This window comes from Hyposmocoma kahamanoa, unplaced genomic scaffold, assembly GCF_003589595.1.
Source record: "Hyposmocoma kahamanoa isolate Upper Pololo Valley unplaced genomic scaffold, ASM358959v1 79, whole genome shotgun sequence".
In the NCBI taxonomy this organism is placed as follows: domain Eukaryota; kingdom Metazoa; phylum Arthropoda; class Insecta; order Lepidoptera; family Cosmopterigidae; genus Hyposmocoma; species Hyposmocoma kahamanoa.
The window spans coordinates 8,823,655-8,847,038 of NW_020653993.1; the positions used below are offsets into that span (position 1 = coordinate 8,823,655).

Below are 23,384 nucleotides of genomic sequence, written 5' to 3' on the forward strand. Positions count from 1 at the left end.
GGGCAATACATTTCTGTTAACTCATCAGTGATACATCACTTATAAATACCAAATCTCGTTTGCACTGAAATATAGACAGCGTCAACAACTGACCTGTGTGTACGTATCCGTATATTCCAAAAATATTCTGTTTATTTATTGTAATAAGGATAATATGTCTAGCAATGGCGTGCTGTTTCATTCGGTGGTGAGGGAAAAAACAGCAAAACATCTAATTATAAAACAAACGGAATCAATTTTCATCGGTTATTAAATACGTAATTTTGCAATTCGTCCATTATAGCAAAGCTCAAATTAAACTGATCGTTTTGAAGTGAAACAATTGACGACACCCGTCAATTGTTTCGAATTCGGGCTGGCCAATCGGAGCGCAGTTGTCACAGTAATGATATTGTAGAATAGTTTTCAAACAAATTAAATGACATTTCGTCTCTATTTCTGGTTACATACTCGATGCCGCGAATATACCCCCAGTTGTTAGAAATGAATCTACGATATAAATCAACTTTGTACAATACAATATACTCACTGATGAGATGGCGGATACGGCTCTCGATGAGGCCGCACCATTGCAGCTGGTCGTCTGCCGAGCCAGAGGAAGCCAGCAGCACGATGAAGTGTTTGTATCGTGAGAAGAAGTTCGGTGCCTCGAACAAGCGTTCCCAGCCGCATTTGCTTAACATTATTTCATCTGTTATTGCGAGACCTGGAATCAAATAATATTATCAAGAGTTTTCTTATGATACCAAGTGGCGGGACGAACTGGTGAGCAGCGACACGCCTATTCACGACAGTTGCAGTTCTACTCAGAGCTTTTAATTGCAAAGACCTTTGGGGCATGACTTGACAAGTCCCATGTGATGTGGCAGAACTTGTCTGGGCGAACTCTTTCACAAGGACCTCTACTGCTGCTTAGTTTCTTATTTATCAGTCAGTTGCAGTGTATGACGTTACGACAGTAAACACGTAGCTCAGTTGGAATTGCGATAGCCCCGGTTTGGTGAAAAAGTAGCTGGTACAAGTCCTTCTGGACGGATGTACGGAATTTTCTTCATGTTTATTCGGTCTTCGATTATTAATGCTAATAATATCGCACCCCTAATGAAAGAATGGCATAAGTTTCTCCATTAGATACCATGTGGGTTTCACTGCCTCCGTGGCAGAACGGTTACCATGCCGGACTGCACGCAGAGGTCCCAGGTTCGATTCCCGGGCCGGGAGAAACATTTGTATGGCCTACATTTATTTCTCTCGTGAGTTGAGGTTGTCTATGAGTGTCCATGGCACCCGCGACACAGGATTTCTCGAGTGCGGGGCTATGTTGAGTATGTGCGTTATTATTATTCTTATATTTTTCTGTCTCTAATGGAGCAATAAACGTTTTTGACGTATCTCTAAAAAAATGAACTGACCAAGTCTAAATTCCTCCATGATGACGCTGCGAGTAGAGGCAGACACGTTGAAGGTGGAGTTCTGTTGAGGGTACGCCGGAGTGATGATTGGCATCAGGTGGAACCGGTCGGCGACGTTCACCTATCAACAAAATAGGACTGTTTAATTATTTCGTATTTTATATAATTAATGGACGAGTATTAGGTTCTTTTCACATTGCGCCGTACCGACGTCGTGTGTAACGGGCTTTAAATACAGATACAGCAAATATAGAAAGGAATAGTGAAAAAATTTTCAAGAAAAAAAATGTTATTTTAATATATGTACATATACATTTAATGAAAATAATTCTGTTTCCGTTCATAACTATTTTCTTCTTCTCTGCTCTTTCACTAATTTTTGTGAATTTTTCGATTTTGTTGGATAAGGCTCAATTTATATTGCGGCGGAATGGAATGGAACCAAATTTTTGTAAGATATTGTACATAGCATAATGAACTTCATGATCAATTGTGTGTGTGTGTGTGTGTGTGTGTATCAAAATCTTCCGCGGAATGCTCACGAATACGGAAGCATGTAAAATATCGCTACAAAAAGTCGCCTCCATTCTTTTCCGCCGCAATATAAATTGAGCCTAAAAGTTTATATATTTAAGTAGACTCATGTTTCGTGAATACTCTTGTACACAGACGCCATGACAATTTTTAATAGACCTCCTTCTTGGAAATGACATTTTTTTTCGGGTTTAAAATGTTATTTTCAAACAAAGCAATGTTTTCGGCTGTTTACAAGTCCCATGGTCACGGTTGTCGATAGTACAGTTTCGATTCTGTAACTATCGCGAAAACCTAAAAACGCGAAACATTACACTTACTCTAGGATCCCAAACGGGAAATCCCAAATTAACGGAGTCCGGTTGCTTGAGCAGCACGGGCTGCGGCCACTTCCACTGGCTGAAGACGAGGAAGAACTTGTGCACCAAAGTGGCTGGCAGTGCGTTGGGGTACAGCTGGCAGGTGCGGGCCACTAGCATGGCCCAGGACACGCCACCGAGGTAGCCCAGCGTGTTGGAGTAGATACCGTGACCTGGAGGAAACATTTACACATTTAATTTAACAAGATAGGCGCCAGTGTTTTCTTGGTAACTGCGATTACCAACGTGACGAATTTTTTGAAATGGTCCACTATTCTTTTTTTTAGTTTTTTTTAGTTTGTTATTCCATATTAAAATCCACATATTCCATACCAAGGTGATTAGAGTTGGTAAATTTCTTTAAAAAAATTATCATTCATCGTGGAATGGTGAAATATCCTTTTTAAATAGCACAAAACAGAGCACAAAATTTCATTTTAAAAACAACTAAAATTAGTAGATGTGTTCGACTTATCGGGCGTTTTAGTTAGCGGACGGAAGATATGTCCCACTGCTACACACAGTTCCTCTAAGAAGAGTTTGAAAAAGTATAATGATCAGAAAGATGTCGCCAAAGTTTGAGCTGAGTTTCAAGTCACAATTGTCTTAAGTTCAGCTGGCGTGCAGTCTTCATAATTGAGTTATATGGTAATACTAACGTTTGGCCCAAAGCTTGATGGCCCGAAGAGTGAGGCGGAAGTTATTGATGTTTGGCACGAGGCGCAGTATCTCGTCGGTGACGCGGCAGCCGTTCAGGGACCGCACCGACTTTTGGTCTAGGTTCTTGAGTAGAATGTCATCGCGAAGGTCGAAGGAATCTGAGGATATTAAAGGACAATTAGTCCACCATTCAAATACTAGGGGGTCTTCAAACTAACGTTAGGTTAACTAATAAACCCAAATGAGTATTGTGCCTCGTTTCAGCTACTATACTACGTCCAACCATTTATTTAACTTTTGATACCAATATGCATGCCTCTGAAGTTCCGTAATTATTGACATACAACCATAGACAAAAAAATGCAATGCTTCCTGGACTCTTTTATTTTTTAATTTTAGTGAAGTAATGTGCTCTTTAGCTCCGATGTTTATCGAGCCAACAGATTATATAACGAAGATTATGCGAGTTGACAATTTTTTTTACCTGTCTAATAAATTATAATGAAATGAAATAAATTATAAATAATTATAACAAACTCTTATTGTTTGTTATAATGAACCGTCGGATTCTTCTCCATATGAACGAGAATCATCACTAGAATTCTCATTAACATTAATTTATTCATTCTTGAGTACAATACAGACAGACAATATCTTTTTTTGAACCCGCTCACGTTCACGATAAAAACATCTCCATAGATAAAATCGATTGTTATAAAAAATCGAATCGGAAACGCACTAGGACATGACTATTGATTAGAATTCGCTGTCAAAATTTAAAAAATGGTTGCACCGATTATAGCATTGACTTACAATTATATGGACGTCGGGTCCGCGCTAAAAAGTGTCTGCTAAAATCGTATACAGAGCGCCAAACTCCGCTTTAGTCTTCATTTGTTCGACTGACAGCGCGATACTGCGATGACATTACAATTTAAATTTAAAAATAGGTTGACTTGGGATATTTTTTTCGTGGTTTTTGTATTAGACCCATCGTCCATTTATTTGTAAGTCAATGGATTATAGAGACAAATTCTCAGGGCAACACATTGAGCAGGAAGAGATTATTTCGTGTAATATAGAATTATATTTGTATAAAAAGACGAACTTACCAGGTATTTCCTTCAATGCAAGTCTGGCGAACAGCAAATCAATCTCTATTCCATCAAAGTTCATCTTGATTACAGGCACAAAGGCGTCTTCCACCGCTCTTAGGTCTTTTACCTGAACAAACATAACAAACCTTCAATTGTAATGTAAGCGCACTTTACACCAAAAACCACCCACCAGTAACGAAGATCATTTATCGTATGCTTGTTGTTCAACGGAATGCGCAAAATCAAGCAAAATAGCCGGCCGGTACATTTTTTTCCAATATGGCGAATCCAAAATGGCTGCCATGGAGCCATCTTTCAAACAAAGAAAATAACAATTTATTGGATTTTTTAATATGGTATATCCAAGATGGTTGTCACACGAAAGAAACTAATTATATCTCCGGATATATATAAATGGAGCTGTTGAAATTACAGGCACATGGGACTTATCAACTTATGTGTCTGGGTGACGGGCGCAAGGCAGTGCCACTCAGATCTTAATGATTTAAAGCTCTGGGTGGCACTGCAACTGTTATGGACAGGCGTGTCGCTTACCACCAGGTCCCTGACTTGTTCGTCCCACCACTTTGTATCATAAAAAAAAATATTTAACAATATTGCATACATCGGGCGTTGTTATATAAAATTCTACGTGAAGGTTTTTTATGTGTATACCACTAAATAATACTATATAATATAATAAGTACAGTTAATAAGAACGAGAATTGGTTAAACAGTTACCTCTGGTTGTTGTTTGAGTAAATCATAAAAGGACTGAAAATAGTCGGCTCTATCAATATGGCGGGGCGCTACGCATAGGGCGTCAATGTCAGCTCCTCGGTGGTGCACCTACGAAAGATAAAATTACTTTAGATATTTTTACATAAAATTTATAGATAGTCAAAAAGTGCATGCTGACGAGCAAACATGGCGGCATAATCTATAAAGGACTAACTACACTCATTAGGGCAGTGCCCGACATGAGGACGGGCCGCATTGACTATATAACCAGAAATAGAAACGAAATGTCATTTAATTTGTTTGAAAACTATTCTGCCATATCATTACTGTGACAACTGCGCTCCGATCGGCCAGCCCGAATTTGAAACAATTGACGGGTGTCGTCAATTGTTTCAGTTCAAATCGACCAGTTAGAAGGAACAGCACGCCATTGTTAGAGATATTATCCTCATTACAATAAATACAGAATGTTTTAGAATATACGTACATACAGGTCAGTTGTTGACGCTGTACTATTTCAGTGCAAACATAATGATTGATTCAACACTTCCACTGTCATGTGGAATCAACCAAAGCCATTTGAGGTCGTGTAGCCTCTTAAGTAACGCAAATTATTTGACAGATGATACACACAGTGACTGTCAGTGTAAAATGTTTTTTCGGTAATGGAGTTTAAGTCGTCTCATTGTCCAACGACCGTGGCCACTTAGCCACCGATGTTTATAAAAGATATTAATTTTGAAACAACTTACCCCAAGCCTGTAAGAACCAAATGTGTATATATTCCCGCCAACAGTTTCAGCAACACTCGGGGGCATATTTTTCCGCGTACTCTCATCGCGTATCCATTGGCGTACGAGTCTATGCAGTGCGCCCAGCACTTCCATGCGATGGTGCATTTCTGCCTCTGATTCAAAAACTCCGTAGGGTATCAGGGACTCTTTAAGCTCATTTGTCTTTTCTATATCGACGGGCTTAGGACCTGTAGACAATAGCAAACAAATAGTAAATACAATGTTCTCAAAAAACGAAGAAAAAAACTGCTAAGTCTAAATGGATTTAAATGGAATGAGTTAGGTTTATTTCTTAACCTTTCATAAGAAGAAAGTTTTCTGACAATTCATTGAAATCAACATTTTTGTGGCCTTTTTTAACGTAAATAAATTTAGTATTACAAGGCCACAGATGTGTTTGTTAGGGATTATAGACAAGATTAATTTTATAATGAAATGAAATTTTGAATTTTTTAATGAGAGAGGTGGGGACTGGTGTCAGGGATTCAGGTTCAAGAACCGGCGAACAATACGTGCCGTAATATTATTATTATTGATATTTGTATCGATCTTTGGATCACTCTCTCGATCCGATTGGACTCGAACCGAGTACCTGTTTGCCAAACCGGAGTTACTGCTTTTACCAAAGCAACTGAGCTCAATAATCATTGTTAAGAATTAAATTTAAAAATTGACAGAGCCACAAGAAAGTATACGAGAGAGAAATATGAAGGTCTGAGTTCGCAATTCCACATACCTGCCATAGAAATGGCCGATGTCATCCCCAGCGTTTTTAAATTTTGCTGGTTCTGATGTTCATTGGTCTTCCCCTGGTTCTGGTTGTTGGTGTGAGAGTACTGCGACGCCTGCCACATCTTGGACGTCTCTTCGTTCTTATGATTAAGTTTAAATAGATAATTTTCTTATATATGGTGGGTTCTAGTCATTAGAAATGCTCTCCCTGTTGGATCGGCTGATGGGGCGTTTGGTAGGAGTGGGGTACCTGAAAGAGAAAGAATTTTTTATGAAAATCATCTTTGATGTTACTGCGTTGGTATGTAAGAGTCCACAAACATCTTCATCATTCATTCATCATCATTTCAGGTCAGGTCATTTGAATCATAAAAGTGTAATAATAATAATGATTTATTTCAGACACGGTCTATGATTGTTAGTAACAAACCATTCCTTAAAAACTAATGTTAATTTTATTTTATTTTAAAAGGCGAGCTACAGGCGCATGCAACGTGCCTGCATTACTCCAGCATGGGACTGTCCCAGCTGTCGTCAATAATGTTCAGGATCCCGTTCGATCATCTGTTTCGCATGATAGCATGGAAGCCATTTATTGGTGCTTCGGTGAACATGCCAGAAGCGCTACAGAAATACGACAACTGCAACAAGATCCTAAAAGCATTATAATATTGTATACGCGGATCGCGTGCCTAAACTGGAGATGGGCAGGACACGTAGCTGAGTGGAACCCGGCAGGAACGAGACGTCCTCGATGCAGACCACAAAGGGGCCTATCGCAACCTCTATGCAATGGAAACAATATTATTTTCGAATTTATTGTCTAAATATTGATTTGTAATGATTTTAAAAGTTAAGTTGAACTTTTTTTTTTATTTTATTTAATAGTACATAGGAAATCATAGCTCGTTAAATAAAAATACGCGATGTTTATATCGTAAAATTATGATAGTGACATTTGTATGTTCCTTGGCGACACTAACAGTTGACACTAGACTATAATTCCGAATTCGCAAGATGACAATCAAGACTCAGCTTGTTTTATTTATTTTCTTCATGAAAATGCGGAAAAAAACAGAAAACAACGTAATTTTAATACATTTTATTATTACATACTTTTCTTTTTTTGGCAGTTAATATTAAGTACTTTAACATTATACTACGATAAGATGATACGGAACATCAAACAGAAAAAGGTGGCATTATACAGTTCATATAGCGTTAATCCTTTCCTATTTTTAGTAAAGAATAGAGAATATTGGGAAATCATTCGTTCTTTCAGTCACTTTAGCAATAATACATTACTTGGTTGATAGGTTTGTCATGGTACGAATATGAGTAATATTATAATAAGGTTACATTGAAATAAGATTGATTTTTGAAAGGTAGGCCCCCTGCTAGATGGTCGGACGATATCACCGGGCTGGCCGAAATATTGTAGACGAGACTCGTACAGGACCGATTGAGCTGGCGTGCAAAAGAGGAGGCCTATATCCAGCAGTGTGGATTAACGGGCTGAGATGATGATGATGAATAACTAGAGCGTTGTAAGCCTCCTGCGAGTATTTGGCCCATAGGCTACAAGTGTAAAAAGATATGGTCATTGTTTATAAAAAATACCACGAGTGGAACCGTTTGCAAAAAAAAAAAATTCTCCAAAAACAGAGGTTCCGGTTCGTTGACTATATGTTAAAGAAGTGTGCGTCGTTTTATGAATACAAAATGTAATTTACATTAAGATTACAATGTATTACGGTAACTAAGCTACAACCTAAAATCCGATGCTTCAGGCTTATTTATTTATTTTATAGATAAGGTTGAAAATACAACAGACGTTGCTCGAAGTTGAATGCTACAATGTTATGTTTAAACGAGACTGAATATATGAGATATATTAACATTGTATCTTTATCGATAATGTATCGGAAAACCACGCTAATTACCTGGTCCGAAATGTGGGCATTTCCCTATACTAAAATACCAGAGCGAACGATGAAATCTACTCCGAGATAGAAAAATCGCAAATATATATTTTTATTGAGGAATATATATAATAAATAGCAATGAATGAATAGGAAGCCTGAACTAGCCCTGTATCCAAGAACTCCTATCGATTGATTTGATGTTGAATTTGTGTAATTGGGAATTGAAACCGGGTACTTTTCATCTAACACCAGCAGTGCTAACCGGTGGGACGCCAAGATCGGGTGTTCATCTAAAGCACAAAGAGAAAGGGTAGACGTGCGCAAAACAGTACCTCGAAAAGTAATGTGATATCACATCACCTTTCCGTAAAAGTAATATTACTCTGTGATATCACTATTACTATTACCCACAACATCACACAGTGTAACACACACAACCAAAAAAAAAAAAAAAAAAAAAACACCGACTAATTGACAACCTCCTCCTTTTTTTGAAGTCGGTTAAAAAAGCGATGCGTTTTAAAACAACCTATAAAACGCATTTCTAGAACATAAACTTGCATTATAAACAAGATCTACTTACATATTACTAGAGAGAATCAAACAAAAATTACGAAATATTACGAACCGTCTGGCAACCCACACTCACCCTGGTTAAATTTTACATTATAAATTGCCACGTAATCAAGCAATGATTAACAAGTTATGCAATTTCATTTTAAATGTCTACTGTTTAATTCGTTTACACCATCTAGTAAGTTGTAAAATAACAAATGCACTCCAAAAATCAGACGTTAATTATAAGTTGTTACATAACCTCACTTTTACTAAATCTCTTATAGCTCTGCTTTCAGTTCAATTCGCAGAATTTTCAGTGATGGTACATCAATACCTACGCAATTAACTGATACCACCTTCATGTTTTTACATCTTGGATTGATTGTATGAAAGCGTATCCATCTCCTTCTAGATTACCAAGAAAGATCGAAATATATTTAACCAAGCACAAGCACTGATTAACAAATTATGCAATTTCATTTTAAATTGTCTACGGTTCCATCCTTTTACACCATTTAGTAAATTATGAAATAATTGGGGTATTAATACAAACATCGTTCTACTGCAATATTCCAAATTAGATGCATTTACATTGCATTTCGCATAATAGTATTAAACAAACATCACTCCGTGATGTTCTAAGCATCACGCGTAATATAAGCATCACGTGTACTGTTTCAGGTAATATCACGCGGGTAATGTTTCGGGTAATGCATCACGCGGGTAATGTGTAATGCTAACATCACACCGTGATGCTAACATTACGCGTGATGCTAACATTACGCGTGATGTCAGCATTACATTGCATCATTGCATCACAGCATTGCATCACGCCGCGTACTGTTTCGCGTAATGGGTGTTAGTAGCGACACCTGGCAGCAGCGCTACGTAACACTACGGCACGGATAGCAATGTCCCATCAAGTAGTAAGTCGAAAATTTGCTAGGTGGCGCTATTAATATCGATATATACCCAAGTTCACCTCGTATGTACCTATAATAAAAAAACGATACATTACGAAATAATTCCTATACGCATCATAATAATTGTTAATTTAACTTGAATGATGGCGAGTGCGTGTGAGACTGAGATACTGTTATATATCTCGGATAATTTTCCGAGAGGTAATGGAGACGGGGCAGTCGGGGCCAAAATTTAATAAGTTGAGGTATGGTTTTAAAAAAAGGGTTGTATATCTAAAAGCCACAAAAATGAGATTTAAGATGATCTCACACAGTGACAAATCCTCCACCAACCACACCATCACCAACTCTTGTTGGCTCCATCGTTTTCGTTCAGTAACTTCAACATACGTACTGTCTTCTCCTTAGTCTGCGCTTCAACTTTTGAGTTTTGTTTTGATACTTGGCGTTGGCAGAAATCAAAGTCAACGTCAAATGTGGGAAAATTAGAGGAAAAATATTGCAAACATTTCCGGAAATCATTTATTTTTCTGAAGAATACATATGATTTTTTTAATGGAAATTTTTCCATGACCCAACACTGAGTGAGATTAACTGAGAACCCCGGAAAGATTTACAATTTACATTCATACTTTATTGTAACAAGAAAACACGTGATTTTTTTTTTTGGTTAGCATGTCTGGTGACAATGACAAGACAAGTAAAGTATTATAATAATTATACTCCCTTTGAGTAAAAACTTAAGTCAAGGATAACAAAGCTAACATATAGCCACTGTTATCGAAGACATGAATACTGCCCTCGAAACGTAAAAAGGCTGCTGTATCAAGTACGCATAACTGTGCTTTTTTTCGTTACAAGGGCAGAATAGATAATAAATAAATAAAGAGTTTGTGTTCCTGACCCAAAAAAATTCTGTGATATATGTTTCTTTTGCGACGTTTATGAGGTAAAGGAGACGGAGCAATCTAGGCCAAAATTGAATAAGTTGAGGTTGTACGGTTTAAAAAAGGGTTATATTTTTCTATTTCAAAACGTAAAAAATAAGCCTAATTCTCAATCTGAAAAATGAGAAATCCTAAGTTAATTGAGATAACAAACAAAATAGAATATCGATTAAATTATGATCGATTAATGTAAATGGATTTAAACAATTAAAAATAGAAAAACGCTACCACCGGATGATAAATTCAAACAAAATAATTATATCCATTAGAGATAATAGATTCAAACAAGTTTTAAACAGTAGTGACAGTAGATACGTTCGTACATACATACATTACATAACAAAAATAAAATCTTAAAATCGATTCTCATTTACTAATCGATTCAGTAAAGTAGACTTGTTTCATCGGTACAGACAGTACTTATTTTTATTGTAGTCAGTCTGTGCTGGCTGATAGTGACATGGACATGACAATGACATTTGACAATTTTGACATGACCACCGCTACGCTATGGGATCGAATCAATCAATTTTCAATTCGAATCGAATCGAATAATGATCTCTCGTTTCGTAATTCGTATAATTTGAATGTTTTCCATTGTTTTATTCCTCGACCACTACTTTCTACAATGGACTCGCTATTTTGAGTTTGACTGCCGGCTTATTGATTGGATATATGAACACCATGGATCGCTGTTTGAATAAGTCGACGAGCCTTAGATGACAAAACGATACTATCAGTAATTCGTTAATGACTTGGCTTGCGCCACAATTTGTAAGTACTCACCTCCTATTTGTTAACTAACCTGGCCTACAGGTTTCCTTACTAGGTCTTTTTTTACCGTTACTCTTACAAATGACTGATACTACACATTTAAAAGGCTCCTAAAGATTGTTTACATTTAATTAAATATCTTAAACCAGCAGTGATCAGGATTTGTTGACATTAAAGCTTTTCTCATCTTTCAGGTGAACAGCACTGACCATGTTTGCCAAGCTTGCTAGTACTTGGCGCAGAGACCACCTGTTGAAGCGCCAAGGCAATATTGATGTCCACCGTAGTGTTTGTCTCTGCTGTGAGTGTTCTCTGCATCACAAGTCAGCCATCTTCTTCACATGAACTCAAATTGTGAATTTATAATGTTATAAAATAATGGATTATGCCTCAAACTGTAAGTTGAATCAGATTACATGTTTTTATAATTACTTTTACTTTTATACTTTTACTGTAAGCCAAATAGATTTTTTAAAATACTTAAATCATTATGTTTGTTTGTTGCAGGTAGAAGTGGCACGTTGCTTGGGTGGCTACAGACCAAGCTGCTGTCCATATGGTCTGGGACTCATCAATTTCTTCACAAGGAAGCTATCCTGAAGAAATACAGTCATAGACACAAGATCTTCCCACTGAGTCTCCAAATGAAAAAGTTAGAAACTAACAACCTGAACCTTCTATTGTATTACTAGACTACATGAGAGCTATAGACACGGAAGTAGGTGCTTTATTGAAAGATACCAGACAACAGTGAGGTACAGAGTGAAATATTATATCGCTGAGAATAGTTGTCTTTGTGATTGACATTTGATTATTGAAGCATGGGATATTTTAGACAGTTTGTGGTTTAATTATGTACCAGACTTACAGCAAAGCAAGCATTTCCAGGATATGATATCCCTATTAGAAGTTCTACATCTTGGTTTACTGCATTTTGACAACATAGATTATATGGAGGACCAAGTCGTATATACAAATACATGGATTGCCTGGAATAAAGTATTGTCACTGCTCAACAAAGTTTCTCAGCTATTGGAAATATCAAGAGCATCCCTATGCTCCCCTTCATCAAATATGCTTTAGCAGTATAAGCTTAGAACTGGGGATTTGGAATATAATTGAATTTAATAAAAAAATATTTAAAAAAATGTTTTTCTGTTTAAACGTCACATCCTTACCTGTAATCTTTTGAATTTCATGACATCCTCCAACTCTACAAATATATAAGGGTTATACCCTGTATAGATGGTTATGGTTGTTATATGTGATTAATTATTAAGTTGTGGAACCAAAGTAGTTTTTGTTTATGATGTTAGTAATATAGTCCTGTGAGGTTATATTTTACAAATATTGTAAAACACTAACAACCTCGCAGGACTATATTACTAACAACTTTGGTTCCATAACTTTATAATTAATCACACTTTACATTCAAACAAAAATAAAAATTTTGAAATAGATTGCTCTAAACAGTAATAAAGTAACTCTGCAAAAAGCAGGAGCGCGGGTAGGGGTCGTCATTGAGGATGCTTGCTTGTTTGAACTTACAACCAGATATAGATTTAAACAGTGTCAGATAGTACAGCAAAAACTTAAAAGTTTATTTTTGGTAAATTATGTTTTGTAAAGTCATGGAACGATAGTTGTCTATCATGTCAGTAGGTAATATATATAGTCCTATGTTGTCGTTACTATTTATAAAATAACCCTGGATATAAAAAAAATAACAAATGCACTCCTAAAATCAACTGTTAATTTTATTATAAATTGTTACATAACCTCATTTTTACTAAATCTCTTATAATTGTGCTCTCAGATCGCCAAATTTCATAGAATTTCCAGTGATGATATAACAATACATAAGCTAATTATTATTATCACCTTCAACTTTTACATCTTGGCCCAAGATTGTATAAAAGCGTATCGATCTCCTTCTAGATTACCAAGTAAAAAAATCAAAATATTGTAATAGGTATTATATTTAATAAAGCATTGATTTCAGTTTAAATTGTTTACGGTTTATTTCGATTACACCATCCACCAACCCACACCAACCACCATAGTAAGGTAAGTTATTAAATAATTTGGGTGCTAATACAAACATCGTTCTACTAGGTATATATTCCAAATTAGATGCATTAACATTGCATTACGCATAATATTACTATTACCTACACGAGATGTCTCATATAAACAAACATCATTCCGTGATGTTACCGTTACAACGTCACTCGCATTACTTAGACTATAAACATCACTCCGTAATACCACCATCACGCGTACTGTTTCAGGTAATACATTACGCGAGTACTGTTTCCGAGCGATGCATCACGCGGGTAATGTGTAATGCTAACATCACTCCGTGATGCTAACATCACGAGTAATGCTAACATCACGCGTAATGCTAACATCACGCGTAATGCTACCATCACGCGTAATGAGAACATCACGCGTGATGTTAGCATTACATTGCATCATAGCATCACAGTATTGCATCACGCCGAGTACTGTTTCGCGTAATGGGTGTTAGTAGCGACACCTGGCAGCAGCGCTACGTAACCCTACGGCACGGTTAGCAATGTCCGATCAAGTAGTACGTCGAAAATTTGCTGGGTGGCGCTATTAATATAGATATTTACTATATTTAGTTCATTTTGGGAAACTCCCAGAGCATCCCGACATGGTCTATGTAATGGGTAATGTTATGAGTAATGCATATTTTTCCGAAGTGATGCGTGATATCACAGTACCCTGTCGCGTGATATCACCTTTGTAATATTACTCACATTACTTACACATGTCTAAGAAAGGGTGGTACGATGCAGATGTGACAAAAATTTTTAATTTGAATATTTTTAATTTCTGTGGATAGTCTATTAATCAATAGTTACCGGTGGAGGGTATAAGGGTGCTGATGAAACTACAGGCACATGGGATTTGTGAACTTATGTCACAGGGTGACGGGCGCATTGGCAGTGCGCCTCAGATCATTGCGATTTCAAGCTCTTAGTGGCACTGCAACTGTTATGGATGTTCATTCCGTCCCCTGACATTATAAAAAAAAAATTTCACGGGTGAACCTCAACTCCGAAAGCTCTCTTCGACTTCAGACTCCTAATAGAGCTTCGTCTCGTAAAGTCCTATTTCAAACCAAACAAAGTTTCTGTCTCTTTACAAGTCCCATGGTCACGGTGGTATGGTGCTTTGTTAGAAAAGACATATATACGAGAATTAGATCCGAAAAATGTACATTTCCAATGTTTAGCAATCAAGAAAACCTAGGAACTTGAACTTATTGTGATTTTTATACTTAAAATGTGGTAAATTTATAAACCTTGAAGTATTTGTAATGACTACGTTACGTTATCCAGTGCCTCTACCATAAGTTTAGAAAAAGACCAGACTAGACGCGAAAAACAGTTACAAGCTTAATATGATATTAAGCGTTAAGTGTTTTCCGCATTTCCTTGTAAAGTTGGCTTTTTGACTTGTAACCCTTTTCACTAGAGCCACAGAATTTTGCATGGCATTGTGTAGCGCCCCCTAGCGGTCACAGGAAGAAGCGTTCTGTGTACGTTATGTTACGCGTGATAGGTACAGTACCCGGCGATAAATATTGCACATCGACATTTGGAAAGAGACAATCGGCTAATTTCGGCTTCGTAGAGCGTTATCTCTGTCCCACACTACCTATTGTAGCTTAAAGGTTTTAAAGCAAATAGGGTCCGTAGTAGTCCGTAGGGGTATTATTACCTGATGCGTAGTGTTTTCATTAAAAATGTAATCAGAACATAAATTAATCATTCGCAAAACATACCGATCGCTGAATAAAACATTCAACTCGCGCTTATCGTAGATAACAAGCTAGACTACCAATGAAAACTAGATCGATGTTTATTCGCTAGAAATATCCCACTTGAATGCAAAATTTAATTTATTTAAGTGCGTTTAATAAGCAGTCGAGACATGTCGTACAAAAATGTAACAATTTTTTTCAAAAAAGTAAGTATTGAAAAACAGCGTAAGCTTGAGAATCTTTTAGTCTACGTAATAGACGTAATTACAGACGATATTATTTAAAACTTAATATTATGATGCTGTAGATAACGTGCAACAACTGTATTTTTTTTAAAAACAACAATGGACGCATAAAATATGAAATGGGTAACATTAAATTAATAAACTAGTTTTCTGTACCTAATTTCGGTGGCAATTTTTAATTATTCTAGAATATTATCAAGAAGCACTATTTAATATTCCAGTGTAGTAACCTGAAATATTATTTAATATTTCACGATAACGTACACGGATACTTAAATAATATAAATTGCCACCAAAATTAGGTAGAATAAATTAAATAAATAAAAAATCGTACAAATAAAATACTCGCTCAATAATGCAAATTCTCCATAGAAACAATTCCCAAATAAAATAGCATAATTTGTCACCATCGAATGCTTACCTTCTCAATAAACGGAGTAGATTTCACTTTAAAATCGCTAAAGTATAACACTACTTAATAACTGCGTCGACACTAGACAGCAAATTTAGCTAAGTGATCACTAGCACGTTCCGATGAGGACTGACCATCCCTCACCAGTGGCCCGACCATCACACCTTAGACACACGTGCCATTTTTACACAATTAGGGTAAGCCAAAGAGAAGGGGAAGGGTTAATTATTTACAAATTAACGTTTTTAATTATGTCCGTTGTAGATCTATAATACGTTAGTCAGATTATTATTATACTTCTAGATTTCTACAAATGGGATGTCATTCGATTTGTTGGTTTTAAAAATCCACGAAATAGATACAAAAAAAGTTTAGACTAACAGAAACGAAAGTTCGAAGCATTTTCTTATATGATTTATTACTTTGATATTATTTTGGTGGTTCAATCTCTGAAATTTCTAAGTTGTAAATAGCATCTTAAGTCTTTAACAAAAGCGTACACAATTGCAATTTAAAAAGATATAGCCCAATTCGATACAGCACCGATCTTGCATAAAAAGCTGGGTTCATTTTGCTCTAGCTATGCTATTAGTTTTAAACTATATGTACCGATGATTTTTAAGAACATTTATGTAATAAAAAATGTTTGTTAACTCTGTACAACTTGTACCACGATACGCTTAACGACGCAAATCGAGCGATAAAATGGTACGATGATCGATAGCGATATAATTATCGCCCTCGTTTGTAGTAAAGGATTACTGATATAGAATTTGCACCGTGTACATAATTACAATGTGTTTTATTTTATCAAAACAAAATTAGGAACAACCTGTTACTTAATGGAGGATTAGAGTTAATGGACGTTAGTGTAATTGCGCGTAAATTTTTCGATTTAAGGAAGTGAGCATACTATGAATACTGAATCGTATTAAGCTAGTCAGAAAAATCTTTATGTCCATTTTATACGAATTAAGTACAAATTGGTAAGTAAAGGTATATATCGTAACGATTGATGTATCGATCATCTTTAACTCGCCAAGCAATGTAGCTGCCTAGTAGTCTGCTATTAAAAAAATTCTAATAAAATTAAAAATTCTAATAATAAATAATCTGCTATTAAAAATCTATTGAAGTTGTAAGAGGTGTTTTAACGTTTTAGTACTAGTTCAACTTCTTATGAAAATGTTCGTCCAGGGAAATAACTGCCACCTTACCTATTTCTGCCGACAAGCAGTAGCGTGAGCATTACTGCGTTCCGATTATGAAAGGTTAAGAGTGCTAGTGAAATTACAGGCACATGGGACTTGTCAACGCACGTGTAGACGCACGATTTGTTTGTTCCGATACTTGGTATCATAAAAAAAATGTCTGTTTGTCTTCCGAATAAATATATGAATTAAGAAACATGACAATTTGAATGTACGTACGAATGTACAAACAGATATCGAAAACTAGCAATTTTGTAAAAATTGCTACAACAGTCGCTAAATAACATCGTTACATCAAAAGTATCAAAACATGATCGTTACTCTAAAACGTGGTATTTTCGTCACAAGAACAATAACATTTTACCTGTGTGCAATTTGGTAACAACCGGTGTTTTTGACGCATAATTAGTTTTGTGACAATAGATTATGAAGCACTATGAAACCAGTTTAACACCTCCGAGAAGTATAGTGGTAATTATCGCAGGTTACAGTCGTCATGAAATGTAGAATTGTAGTTTTTATGCTAATTTCAATACTCAAGAATAGTCGAATAATTTCGTTCGTAAATAAGCACTTTTGGTGTAATAAGGTCACATATACAAAATTACAAATTTTCCGGAGGTCAACGACATCAATTGCCTGGGGGCCAATCGCGCTATTTTCGCAAGGTTTAACCTTACAACATTTGAGGTTATGGTTTTGGTTAATTAATGGTTCTACCGACGCACAAAATGCAATCGCGCTATCAGTTTTAATGAACCTAAACCTCAAATTAACCTCAAACTATAACCTCGTATTAAATTTTAAGAGACGTGCCTTGACTTCCTAAAACCGACTAAATTTTACCGTAAAACGCACTGAAATGTCAATATCTACGAATTCAAGTCTATAAAAGAGCGATTTAAAAAAGTGTGTAAAAGAAATGTCATTAAATTCTATTGTAAACAAACATATGTGTTGTGATTTGAACCAAATTAATTGAATTTAGTGTGTTGTTGTTGTAGATAAAACACGCAGAGGCAAGTACCTACACATTGTTTTCCTTTTTTAATATTCTATTTAATAAAATAGTATCTTTTTATACAATCAAATAGGTACGCTAACTACTATTAATTTCGAAATGTTAGCAATGTAGAATTAATAATGATGCTCGTATTTCAGCCAGTGTGGATGCGGTCGGACGGCGAGCGACCACTGTAAGCCAGCTCCATCTTTGCTGGAGTTCGAATCGCACAGAAATTTGGCTTGAGAATGACTTCGCTCGGCGTTGTTCGCGCGTGTTATCAGCACGCCTTTGGTGCGAGTGTGTGGCTATTTTGTGGCCCCGCAATAGATCCCAAAAGGTGAGCTATAATGCGAGGTAATAGGATACAGTGAGTGGATCACTCACCGTTATTGTACCAGAACTCATATCACTATAATATGCAATGTTATTATTGTTATTCAGGTATGGAATGGTATGAAAAGCAGGGTGAGAATCTACGCCACGTCGACTGCGGCAGAGGCCCTACCAACCTTCCTAAAGGACACCAACTCTAGCACAAAGTAACTAAATAACTTCAAACATACAATTCAATAACAAACTTTCTCACTCTTTATTATTAATTAAAAAACAAAGTAACTTTCAATTTGAGCAAATTCTTTCCCACTCTTTATTACATCATATCTATTATTTTGTTGACAGCGAGCTGAAGAGTGTTGGAGCAGAGCCGGGTAGAATTCTTATGCATTGAGGAGCTGCGAGCATGTGAAGCATTCTTGCAGCAAGTGAATGCTGGCAGTGTGCAAGCTGAGGCAGCTATTATTTCTGCCAAAGCAGATGATCTGCATGCCCAATCCGTAGCTGCCATTTGCAAAGCAATTACCGAGTTGGTGCCTGCAGTTAACCTTTTTGATAGACTATTTAACAAGAATGACAGGTTTGTTTTCAACATGTTTTCGTAATTCCTGCTGATGATATGTTCAATTGTGGAAATCTGAAAGAGCGTAAGGAACGAAGGTCTAATCTGTAGACTTTTGTCCCCTTTATATTTCCACAGTGATAAGAACATTTTTTTAAATGTATTTTGAAAAAACCCCTAAACATTCTGGCGTTTATGTTGGCTTCATACTGTATGTATATAAATACCCATCCTGCTTTATCTGTCACTACTCTCATGAGAGGTATGGCACAGTCTTAAATTTAGGTCTCCAATCTTACTATATACATATTTTTGTTTCAGACTTCTTTGAAGAATCAAAAGCAAGCTCGCTCTGGAAATGAAGGATGATTTGGGGTAGATTGAGGCAATAAATAAACTAAAAATACACTCTTTTTTTTATTTCAACCTCTTAAAAGTATACATCAATTTAGATATTAAGATAATAAACAATTACAATAGGTATACATCGTCATCTTAGAATGAATACCACATATTTTTATGAAATTTTTTAGGATGAAGATAAAAATATGGTGTGAAGTATAGTAAATGCAATAATGTGTGTAGTTAGCATTTTAATTACTTAAATTATACCTCTTTTAGATACTATATTATTACATTATTAATTTTTATTCAACAAAAATCAGTAAAAACAAACTGAAAATGCATATGTGAGGCTTCACTGTAAGGGGACGATATGTTGTATAAAGTCAAGTGTTAAAAGAGATGAATTGTAACCTTGCAATATATTTTTATACAACTATACATATTTTACCTATATCTCTCATTTTTATTTGATAATAATAACAGGAAATAAGACAAGAACTAATAAATATGATGTACATTGTAAAGCTTATTTTCTCACCGCCTTTTAATACCATCTCTTTCGGCATGCCTTTTAGGAAAGCTGCATATTTATTCATAATAACTGGTTTATTTGAAGCAGCTACCGCTTGTGCCTTTCTAACACTGGCTTGGGAAAGGGTGATAAGCACTTGCCAATGAGGGTCACAGGTACGCCCCAGTCGTAAAAACAATACGAGCTATTAAAATCTGTAACAAAATTAATAATGATTTACACAGCATAGACATTTTGGTTATTATGCAAAACTGAGAACTATCGGATTCCACTTAACCCTTACCTTTGTCTCCACATCCAATGCAACAGACCGTCCTTTAACGAGAATATGTAGGCATAGTTCTTCCACCAATCCTGAAATGAATTCCGTGGACAAATGGTATATCGTTTGCGGAATTTCTCCTCAGACATGTTAAATGTGATCGTCTTTTTATGCTTTTCTTTTATTTAAAGCCCGTTCTTAGGCCACATCCACCTCATAAACACTTTCCAAAACATTTAAGTAACCGTGGAACATCTTTTATATACGATAAACGTAGTGAAAAGTTACTCTCCATTAACTGCCACACAAACCTTGACCTTGCAAAGGTTAATCTATTCCCCCAAGGTTACATGTGAGGTTAAAACGTCAAAATATTTAGCGCGATACCAATTTGCAACATTTTAGGTTTTGGTTTTACCTTTGACAATTAGCGCGATACCAAATGTGCGTTACGTGTCACACGTCTAAGTTTTGGCTTAGGTTTTTGTTTTGACAGTTAGCGCGATACGAAATGTACACAACGTGTCAGATTGGCGAGGTTGGAGGTTTTGGTTAAACCTTTGACAATTAGCGCGATTGGCCCCCTGGTGTCAAAGTAGGGAATTCTCTGTACTATGTATTTATTTATTTTATAGTAAGGTACATCAATAGTAATACATATACTCTTTTTTACCAAGTCAACATTATATTTATAATATGAGAACAAGTTGTGCGCTTGCCACTCAGAGTTTTAAGGGTCGTCGTATTCCAGAACCCTACTCAATAGTCAAGTCAGGACTTGAGTATTGCAGTAAGCATTGAAAATCAAACTCAAGTCCTTGCCATTAGAGTCGTATTTCCAGTGCTTGAAATCATACTCAAGTCTGCTCAAGTCCTGACTTGAGCATTGAGTAGAGTTCTAGAATACGACCCTAAATCGCAAAGATCTGAGGGGCACTGCCACTGCGCCTGTCACCCTGGGACATAAGTTGACATGTCTCATGTGTCTGTAATTTCACCAGCACCCTTACTGTTCAAAACCGGAACGCAGTAATGCTCACGTTACCGCTTGGCGGTAGAAATAGGTAAGGTGGCAGTACTACCCTAGACGAACTCTTTCACAAGGAACTCTACCGCTACCAAAGGTAACAGTGTAATTTTACATTAGTTTTTTACTTATATGTCTACCTACTACAGAAGTACACAGCATTTAACGTATAAGAAACAAAGAATGACAAAGAACTTATGAAATTACTGGTGAAGCGGTTCGAGAATGTTATTTTTGAAAACATTACGGGAATAATGAAAAATGAATCGGTTGAATATTTAAACATTATAGATTGATTAAATAATTTAATAAATAAAAATACTGTTTCAATTAAACTTTAGGAAAACAGGAATACCACTCGCCAAACCTGTATTAGTATTAGGAAATTACAACAATTGCATAAAAAAATGACTATCGAGTATATTTTTATTTTCAAATTAGAACTAAAATAAAAAAAGTAAAATAAACGGCTCGTCTTCTGAAAAAAACATTGCTTTGGAGTTTTTACCGGTGTTCCGCTAAATTTGTGTGTATTTAGTGAAATGGAAGAAAAGTTTTGTTATTACTAAAAATATGACTACTGAGTTTGATTAATTTTAATGGCGTATATTTTTTTATAATTGTTTTTTCAAACAAACCAACGTTTCGGACCCTTTGAGAGCTTTTGTTCTTGCAATAAAAACGTTACACTTTGACAATAAAGACACTTTTGTGTTAAATAAGTAATATACAATGACCAAGAACGGAATGCTTATATATAATCCTTCTTATTAGAACTATTATTTGTTAACAAAGTCACAAAATAAATTATGTGTCGTACACTCGCCGCTTGTATATTATACTCAGGTAGAATTGTATTCAAGTGATCTGGATTCGTTTAATCATATATGAAGAAGAACTTAAACATAATAAACACGCAAAACTAAGTTTAATCTATTTACGGTAGATAAACATTGCCTCGAACGGTAATCTTCTTTGATTTTTAGATAGCAAATTACACTATGTCGTCATGCTCTTTAAAGTAATTCATTCGGAAGACAAAAGAAGGTATAACAGGTATAGATAAAGACTATACAATACGAGCTTGTCTCTACAAACGTCTTTAATGAATAATTGGTTGTTTATGTGACAAAAATACCACGTTTTAGATAAATCGTCAATGAGTAGTGTCGACCTCGGTGGCCCAACGGTTTTCAATGTAATAATAATGTGGCGAACAACCACATTAATTACATGGTCTCAAACTATAGAATCCCCTATGAGACCACTCTGGGGTACTTACCAGACCAATCAGACCAGAACCAATTTAAAAAAGTTCATTTCTCAAATTGGTCCACAAGTAACCACAACTCAAATCGATAGGCCACTGAGGTCTTCTAGAAAATTAATAATATAAATAACAACATATAGCGAATGGAACTCTAAATATATTAATATATAAATCGCATTCCTCATGGAAGAATGACATAAGTAGAGTTGAAAAGCGCCAGAAAGCGTCTGTACAAATCTTTATATTCGTGTAAAAGCCAGGGTTTTAATGGCGGCACCATTACATCCGGGTTTATGGCTTCATTTTTGGTCGAAAAACTATTGCAGCAAATTTTTGATAATTCTTTTGCTCTGACTGTTGTATTATACGGTTTGAATTATAACTTGGTAAAAAATCAAAAATAAGATTTTAGTAAATGGAATTTGGAACAGCTCTGACGGTTGTGGCGGTCGAGCTGGGAGTGACCGTGGTACGAAAACAAAATGAGAAAGTGAAGGAAGATGGAACAATTCAAATTTAAAATTTAAATACAAGTAAAATAAAAAATGATAGGATACAAGCGGAGAGAGGCGATACAAAGAGGTGAGATGACGGTGTAAGGAGGTCACACCGTCACAGAGTTATGTCAAAAACGTTCATTGCTCAATTTGATACAGAAAAATATAACACCACATCCTCTCCAATTCTCGTAATTCTATCAACTAATGTTGTAGATAGACTTAGAAGAATTGGAGAGGATGTGGGTTATATTTTTTGTATGTAATGGACCAATAAACATGTTTGACGTAACTCCACTTATGCCATTCTTCCATGAGGGGTGCAAAAATTGTTTGTTCAAAATTGTATGTAACATCGATTCAGGATAAAGAGGACAATAATGTCAACAGATATTATAGACTTTTAATTACTCTTTAATTTAGACTTTAA

At 35.8% G+C, this 23,384-nt stretch overlaps 1 protein-coding gene and 1 long non-coding RNA gene across 2 annotated transcripts in view; one reads left to right on the top strand and one right to left on the bottom strand.

Annotated features, from left to right (window-relative positions):
• The window catches only part of LOC113233561 (poly(A) polymerase type 3), a 51,031-nt gene that overhangs the window by 11,971 nt on the left and 15,676 nt on the right, over positions 1 to 23,384 (bottom strand). Inside the window, exons 2-9 of the mRNA XM_026468688.1 lie at positions 6,334 to 6,579; positions 5,556 to 5,785; positions 4,804 to 4,911; positions 4,078 to 4,189; positions 2,965 to 3,123; positions 2,267 to 2,478; positions 1,413 to 1,533; positions 530 to 706 (exon numbers count right to left, since the gene is read on the bottom strand). Coding sequence (XP_026324473.1) covers positions 530 to 706; positions 1,413 to 1,533; positions 2,267 to 2,478; positions 2,965 to 3,123; positions 4,078 to 4,189; positions 4,804 to 4,911; positions 5,556 to 5,785; positions 6,334 to 6,451 — 1,237 coding nt within the window. The 5' untranslated portion in view covers positions 6,452 to 6,579. The remainder of the gene's footprint in view (positions 1 to 529; positions 707 to 1,412; positions 1,534 to 2,266; positions 2,479 to 2,964; positions 3,124 to 4,077; positions 4,190 to 4,803; positions 4,912 to 5,555; positions 5,786 to 6,333; positions 6,580 to 23,384) is intronic.
• Positions 11,186 to 12,278, top strand: LOC113233562. The gene is made up of 3 exons (XR_003310714.1): positions 11,186 to 11,456; positions 11,651 to 11,853; positions 11,964 to 12,278. It is a non-coding gene; the product is annotated as an uncharacterized LOC113233562 (long non-coding RNA).